General features: G+C 50.9%; 1 protein-coding gene across 11 annotated transcripts in view; it reads left to right on the plus strand.

The window, feature by feature from the left end:
* Positions 1-7,863, plus strand: part of NAV2 (neuron navigator 2) — a 796,404-nt gene extending 788,541 nt beyond the window's left edge. For all 11 annotated transcript variants that reach the window (XM_027531913.1, XM_027531909.1, XM_027531911.1 and 8 more), the window contains 2 exons: positions 1,650-1,853; positions 4,444-7,863. In XM_027531913.1, coding sequence (XP_027387714.1) covers positions 1,650-1,853; positions 4,444-4,569 — 330 coding nt within the window. In that variant the 3' untranslated portion in view covers positions 4,570-7,863. The remainder of the gene's footprint in view (positions 1-1,649; positions 1,854-4,443) is intronic.
* Positions 7,864-8,389: the final 526 nt, after the last annotated feature.

Here is an 8,389-nt window from a genome sequence, read left to right on the forward strand (position 1 = left end):
TCCAGCCCAGGTGACGTGTCCTCGTCGGGCGGATACCTGGCCTGCATCTCCTGGCGCCGGTTTTGGCCGAGCCACGTGACTCTTGATACCATTGAGTGGTTCAGAGTGGAGTTCATCAGGAGGGGTAGAGAAAGGAAAGGCTCAGACAAGGATGCTGGGTCCTAGCTCTGAATCCCAACTCTGCTCTGAAACCTTTTATAACTGGCTCTTCTCTTTAAGTCCCAAGTTTTCCAACCAGTAGATGAAGGGGTTGGGATAGGTGACCCCAGTTCCTTCCAGCTGAGTTAGCCTGTGACCTGGGAAAGACGTGGTTCTAGCTGTCAAATCTCAGCTCTGCTGTACTCTCAGCCCTCTCTTCCCACACTCCCCCCTGCCTCAACTGTAAGAGTCCTGGAAGGACAGACAGACAGGCTGCGGTCCACATGTAACTCCACTCCCGAGCCCCCTGCACACCTGGTGGTCCAGAGGGCTTTGGTTCTTTGTGCCCCTACAGAGGGGTGCCCTTCCAGAGCCACAGAGGGGGCACTGTCCTGGGTGGGCACATCTCATCCTGGCTATGAGCACAACTTTGCCATGCCTGCTCAGGCTCCAGTGGTTCACACGCCTGGACAGACTTGGATTCCAGTTCTGCCTCCTCTCCTTCTGGAGCCCGCTTGGGTAGTGATACTTTCTCTCGGAGTCACATGGTGGTAAAACAAGATATTTGTCAAGTGTTTCTCACAATCCCTGGCGTGCAGTGAGCTGTAAGGTGTGGTGGAGGGGGTGGCCTTGAAGAGGAAAGCTACAGAGAGGGCCTGTCTGTATGATGTGCCAAGCTGAGCCTTGGAAAGTGGTGCAGCCTAGGTTTTTGTTGTTTAAAAGAATGTCTATGTTGCTTGTAATTGCCAGGAGAAGTCACTGAAGTCACTGTATTATTAGATATTTCTGACTTAAGAAAAGGAGCTTGGAGGCATGGCACTGGTCTTACACAATTTTGTGTTAATTTCTTCTTTAAGAGGAAATCAGTTGTCTTGAACAATTCTGAGAAATACATGAGGGAGGAGAAATGGTTGCAAACCCAGGACCCACATGGAGCCCCTTTAACAATTTCCTGTTCTAAAAGTGACCAGTACCTCTGCAGAGGGCCCCTGAAAGTCAGACTCCCTTCAGGAAATGGAGTCTTATTAAGCCAGGGCCATTGTGGTTTCCACCTGTGGTCCTGATGCCCAGCACCCCCATCTGTGTGCCATGGTGGGGGGTCCTCCTCAATGGGACGAGAGCATCTCTTTCAAGCTCCGCATTCAGTGACATCACGTTGATAAGTGACTGGCCACAGTGAGAGTATTTATACCATGGAAACTGGCAAACGCTTCAAATCAGATTTTCAAGTTGGATCACAAGGCTCAGCGTTTAGGGTGACACGGTGAGCCAGTGGCAGAGGTGAGGTGACCTAGGTCAGGCTCCTCCAGCGTTCTTACTCCTGGGTCACACCACCTTTGGTCTCAGCACCTTGGATGATTTCCTTAGGATAGAATTCTGCAAGTGAAATTACTCCATTAAGGTATGCATAATGATGCTGGGTTTGGAGAGTTTTTCAGAAAGCTGCAAAACCAGGACTGCAGAGGGGTCTCGGCCCACCTCCTGACTGCTCTTTCTTTGTCTGTTTCCAGCTGTATGGAAGGCGGGCCCCCTGGGAGGATCCCGCCAAGTGGGTGATGGACACCTATCCTTGGGCAGCCAGCCCACAGCAGCATGAGTGGCCCCCTCTCCTGCAGCTCCGGCCCGAGGATGTTGGCTTCGACGGCTACTCCATGCCTCGGGAGGGGTCAACCAGCAAGCAGATGCCCCCCAGTGCCGCTGAAGGAGACCCGCTGGTGAGTTCCCTGCTTCCAGAGCAGCTTGGCGTTCACTGAGCACTCACTGTGTACTGGGTGTGATACAGGGCGTGCTGGAAATTTGGAGATGACCGAGCCCCGGTCTTGCTTAGGAAGGTTAGACCCATCCCAAGCTTGGGACATTTTGGCCAATATTTTCTTCCTTGTATTTAGTTTTTCACTAATGCCTTTGACCCCCGTGAAAGTTTGCAGGTAAAAGGTTATGAATTTGGTTTTTCCCCCTAAACGTGCCCTCTGCTTTGAGTTCACCTTTACGATGTCTGGTCCTGTGCCGTTAGACCCTCCCACTAGTGACTGAGCAGAGGCAGAGCATGCTAAGGGCAGAAGTTCGAACCAGAGTGTCAGAGCTCAGGCAGAGGGAGGTCTGAGGACAGGAGGGGCTCGTGGAGCAAAGGCCAAGGGGGCCTGAGTGTGGGTCCCCAGGCCAGTGACATGAGTTAAGTCCTTAACGCTGCCTGAGCATCTTTACTCCACAGATGCTAAAGCAATAAAGGCCCTTTAAGAAGAACCTGGGCCAGAGGCTGTAACCCTACAATTCTAGTACTCTCTGCCAATGTAAGACCCGTGCGTAGGCATACTGTGAAATTAGAGCTGCATCAGAAGTCCTATAAAAGAAGGTGGAAGCACATACACCAGAACCTTGCATGGTTAAGCGACCGTGGTCATGCTATAAATTCAGCCCTGAGCTCTCTTAGCAGCTTTCTGCTGCTGCTGCTGCTAATTCACTTCAGTCGTGTCCGACTCTGTGTGACCCCATAGACAGCAGCCCACCAGGCTCCCCCATCCCTGGGATTCTCCAGGCAAGAACACTGGAATGGGTTGCCATTTCCTTCTCCAGGAGGTCTTTCCAGTCCAGGGATCAAACCCACATCTGCTGCAAGTATCCTGCATTGTAGGCAGATTCTTTACCGCTGAGCCACGGGGGAACCATTATTAAAAGCGAAAGTCCTAGAACTCTTTCTGTGGATTCAAGCCGATACACTCTAAGTTACATAAAAACAGAATTTGGGACATCTAGAGGATAGAATGGTCAGCTCATCCCTGGACTGTCTTTTCTTAACCAGAAATATTTGTGTCACTAAACACAGAAAGCATTTAGGTAAGACCCAGGGTTCTTAGAATAGTAACACAGAATTCTCCTGGCAACCTCTGGCCCCCAGAGGTCATCTGTGCCGGCCTGGCCACCCCTGCACATCAAGTCAGCTACTTGGTGCTTCCCCCAAGTCCTGTTCTCTCTGCCCAGGGCCACAGATCTTGGCTTTAATAGCCCTCTTGTTTACTGACCTCTTGCCCTCCTGAGACCAAGGACTCCAGGAGGACAGGACTGTGTTGTTTTCACTCCAGACCATATACTGCGGGTACACAGGGGATGTTTGATGAGTGAATGAATAATCCTGGCTGTGAAGGATTTTCCTTCACGTTTCTGCTCCACCCCATCGCGCTTGTGGCCATGCGGATGGACACCAGCCTGTGGTGCTTCTGTGACTGGCTCACCCAGGCGTACTCTGCTAGGCATCTTGAGGGGCGGCTGGCCAGTGGGGCAGCCAGATTTCATGCCTGGCTGCAGCAAATCTGAAGATAGCTCAGAGACGCTATCTTCCTAATTTTGCTAGATCCAATATAAAAGATATACACACACAATTTATAGTTGTAAATAAGAGTCGCTTTCGGTTCCCCATCTCCATGTCAACACAGATGACCCACAGACTGTGAATCAGGGGAGATACAAGAACATTGCCTTTGAACTCTTAGGACAGGTGATGATGGTGGTGATAGCAGATGTATCACATTTATTGAGTAGTTACTATGTGCTGGGCCCTATGCTAAGGGTTTAGCACACATCCTATCGTTTGGTTCCTTCCTTCAGCCCGATGGGATGGGCACTGCTATTCTCTCCAGGCTATAGATAAGGAACTGATGGATGAGATATATTAAATAATTCCCCAAAGGTTTCTGAGTCGGAATCCAGGCCTCCGTGGGCTCCGAGGCTCCACCTGTAGCTGGTGCTGTCCCCCCTCCCCATGGAAGCCTTGGTGGGAGCTGAAGCCACGGGTGACTCTAGGGAGCCCTCTGGACAGAGCTGGGGGTGCAGACGGGCTGGATGCTTACTGAAGGGGAGCCATGGGCCTCGAGGTCAGTGGTGCCGCTGTTTGCGTTCCAGAAGCTGGGGCACTTGGCTGGCATCTCACCCAGGCTGAGGGCTACACTGGGGTGAGGTGCTCTTCCCAAGGGTGAAAATATAGAGGGCTTTGGGTTTTCCGACCTCTGTGTCTGGTCATCCACAGCATAAGGTAATAGAGTAGGTATAATTATTCACACATGACCAGTGAAGAAACTGAGGTGTAGAGGTTAAGTCACGTGCCCCAGTCGTTCAGCTCAGGGTGGTGGAGCCGAGATTTGAACCCTGGAAGCCTGGCTCAAGAGTCCATGGAGCCTGGCTCCACCATCTCTACGGTGGGCCACAGCACCAAGGTGAGTCTGGAGGATGGGGCGTGAGCTTCGGAGAGGCCGGAGGTGGGCGGCTCTGCGCAGACCAGGAGCCCGCTTACGCCCCTCGCTCTTTCCCCAGATGAACATGCTCATGAGGCTGCAGGAGGCCGCCAACTACTCCAGCCCCCAGAGCTACGACAGCGACTCCAACAGCACCAGCCACCAGGACGACATCCTGGACTCGTCCCTGGAGTCTACTCTGTGACGGGGGCCGGGACCCGGAGCCCGCCCTCCTCCCTGTCCAAGCTCCCCCATCCTCCTCGCCCTGCACCGGCCTCCCCCGTGCCCCCCGAAGACGCCCTCCTGAGCCAGCCCCCGGCCGCCTCGTGAGCACTGCGGGGAGCCCCACGCCCCTCCTTGCCCTCCAGCCTTGACCTGGGTGCAGACGCCCCGGGCTGGCTGCCTCGGGCCCGAGTCCTTCACAGCGAAAACTGCCCTATCTTCCGTTTTCATTACGGTTCTGTCTTGTTGCCGTGACCTCGGAAAGGTACTTCTCGGGAAAGGACCATCACCGTTGAAACGAGAGGGTGGAAAACAGCAGCAGCAACAAACCCTCCTGAAGCTCTGAGACCAAGCAGCCTCCTTGCCCTGAGCTGCCCGGAGATGGAAGCAGAGTTAGAAACGGAGACAGCAGCCCGGGTCCACCCTCCCCCCCACCCCCAACCCCGCCGATGCTGTTCCACCCTGCCGACGCCCTTCCACCCCGCCGGCCCCAGAGAGACCCGGTGCCCGCCGGGGTCCTTGCTCTGGACGCCCTCAGCAAACCGCAGAGCCACATCACAGGGCGACCTTAGTAAAAGCAAATCGTGCTTTCTCTTCTGTTTGTTTTCGAAATGGTGCTCTCCTTACCCGAGAGGTATTCCGCCTGTCCCAGCTCACCCCCACCTCTCAGATCTGTCAGCCTCCGGTTCATCCTCCAGCGAGAGTGCACGGCCGAGTGGACGCGGCTGTAAAGGCCAAGCTGCATGTGTCCGAGTCCTTCTCCCACGGAAACGCGTCCAGTCTTGTTCCTGCTAACACTGTGTACAGTCAGAACTGGTCTACCTTGGCGAACCCATCACCTCCTTTGAAAATGAGGTCGACTTCTTCCTTTCTGACTCTTGATTTTGAAGGGTTTTTTTTCCCCTCTCCTCCCCCTCGTGGTCAGAATCCATCCTTTGGTGAACGTGAGAACCGCAGGAGTTAGCTTTTGGTTTGGTCCTGCTGAGTTTTGGTTTTCAGTTGTCCATCTTCACGGTTCTACACACTCGCCGCCTCCTGCTGGGGCTGCGGTCGCTGTGCCCTTGAAGGTGGGGCCAGGACCCCATCCTCAGCGCGTGGGTGAGCGGGACCTTGCCTTGCCTTCTCGTCCCTGAGGCCACAGGACGCATGTCGACACCTCCAGCGTGCCAGCCCCCAGCCTCAGGGCCGGGGTGGGAGGTCACCTCGCAAAACACTTGCACTTTCCCCAGTACCAACGGGACATCACACAAGTCAACAGGGGGGGGTGGCCGCCCCCTTCCAGAAGCCGCAGCCTCCGGTGATGAGTCTTGCCTGACCTCTTCGGTGCTGACCTTCCCAAAGCGATGCCTTACTGGTTTTGTATTCACCGTGATCATTGTTGAGTGTTGTGCCTGCCTGGGGTCTGTTTTTCTGTTTTCCACATCAGAGCAAACAGGGCTAACAAGTCATGTACTCACTAGGAGAACTCAGTTAATGTGACTTTTCTCATCTGAAAGACTCTTTCGTGTGGATGCGCGACTATGGAAAATGCAAAAGGAGAAAAAAAAATCAATTTTTTTTTTAGGTTCTTATCAGCTAACACCCTGACTAGACAGCAGTCTGTCTTGTGCAGGAAAAGGCAAAAGTTCCCGCAGTGTTACATGGCATTGCCGAGTCATGCTCTGCTGGTACATGTCTTCAACGTGCTGATATTTTCTCTACAGAGTGTGGTCAGTCTTTGAGTCATTTGTTTCTGTTTTATTTTTATCAGACCCCTAGGGGGGGTTTCTCTATTAATGATCAGGGTTTTTAACTCCATTTTTTTTTTTTCACATTTCTGTTTCCAAACGTCCCTCTCCCAAACATGTTATTTTCTTCCCACAAGAGCTTGACCTGAAACCACTCACATGACATTGGATGACACCATTTACTTCCTCTTTAAAATGAAAAGTGAACTGTGTCCCACTAACAGGTGAATGGCAAACCTCTCGACGTGCTCTTTTCTTTAATCTTAATTTAAAAAAATCTTAGCAGACTGGGTTCTGCTAAGCCTTCCTGAGTCATCTGGGTGTGTGAGTGTGTCTTACTGTTTTGTTTTTCATAAAATGTTCGAAGCATGTATTTTAGCCTGTGACCTCGGGGCCACCACCCTGAGCCTTCTGTGTAAACCTGAAGAACAGTCCTCCTCAGTCTTGTCTCCCGGCGATGACCTTATACGCTCATACTGTGAATTTGGGAGGAGGCACAATGAACTACTCCTCCTCATGGGCAGTTTTCCCAGTCACCTGGTGAGTAGACACCTGCCAATATCCTTTGAAACGTTTCTTTTGATGACTCCCTCTTCACTCTTTATTTCTTGCCCCTCCCACCGGGGCTGGGCCCAGGGCCGAGACCTCTGTCCCTGGTGCTGCCTGGCAACCGCATGGTGGTGTCCAGGAGCGTAGCCTTGCACCATTCACAGCTCGGTGTCTTTCCTAACATTTGGGAAGCAGGGTTGTCTGATATGCACATTTCTTACTTTAGTCCTGCTTTCCTTTTGTGTCGCTCACCTTTGACAAAGTGACTTTGTGCTCATTTAGGGCTCTGTCCGAAATGCTTCCATTTTTGCCTTTTTCTACAGTTAGGCTAATTTTGAAAATGTCTGAAATTCTATGCAACATTTGTGTTGAGTTACCGATGGAAGCCAAAAGTTTTCTTCCCAAACTGCCGAGAATTTTACAGGCCATAAATGAGATGGGAATTCCTTTTAATTTAAGGAGGTGGGTGGGACAGGGGTGGGACACGGAACGAGACTTACCTAGATCTTTGTTGTAATCTTGGGGACATTTTTTTATTTTATTGTTGATGCTTAAACTTCAAAATTCTGTGTATTCAGATTTGATCGTGGCGAATCTACTTCAAAAGAAAAAAAAATAATCCAACTTTGTGGATATGAAATGAAAGGTTTGCTGTTTTGATCTAGTTGTTTCCAGTGGAGCAGTTTATGAAATATGTTCTATAAGATGTACATTTTTTCATTGTAACATAGAAATTGTAAATAATTGATTAAAGTGCTGCATTTTGATGAATTTTTTCTAGCCATTTTTAAAGAGAAAACTAGGAATTGAGTATTTTGTGTACGGTATGTTTCCTTCCTCCCTCCCTCCCTCCCTCCCTATTTAATTTTCATTGATCATGAGGTTTTTGGATTTGCCAATGATCTGCCGGAGATCATGCCCCACGTCATAGAGAATAAAGCTGATGATTGTACCAGTCTTAAATTATTCATGATTCAATAAAATTGATGCTTATTTATTCAGATGAGTGGTTTGACTTTTCTGTGCTGGATAACGTCCTCATCAGAGTTCAGTTTCATGCCAGGGAGAAGTCATCCTTCTTTGGATGCAGCAAACACAGGAAGAGCTCCCCAAATCTGCAAACCCGTCTTTGCCTCTGTGTCATCAATGTCGTGCCTCTTCTCAATTTCTCACCTCGGTTATTTCTTGCATGGAGCTCATTAGCAATGCAGGACTTCGGGTTCCTCGCAAGCATTGAGTCACTGAGGACCTTGTGGAAACGCAGATCCTGATTCAGCAGGTCCAGGGTGGGGCCTGTGATTCTTAGTTTCTAATAAGCTCCTGGGTGATGCTCACACTTGGGTCCTACACTACACTTTGAGGCAAGCCCTATCAGTATCCAGCTGCCCCACCCTTCCCCCAGTGGACCCCTTGGCACAGGAAAGATTTCTTTTTAATAGTTTTGTTCACGTATTATCTTTGGCTGTTCTGGGCCTTTGTTGCTGCATGGACTCTCCTCGTTGTGTATTGAGTACCTGCAGATGGCCA

The sequence above is a fragment of the Bos indicus x Bos taurus genome, chromosome 29 (genome assembly GCF_003369695.1).
Source record: "Bos indicus x Bos taurus breed Angus x Brahman F1 hybrid chromosome 29, Bos_hybrid_MaternalHap_v2.0, whole genome shotgun sequence".
Taxonomy (NCBI): Eukaryota; Metazoa; Chordata; class Mammalia; order Artiodactyla; family Bovidae; genus Bos; species Bos indicus x Bos taurus.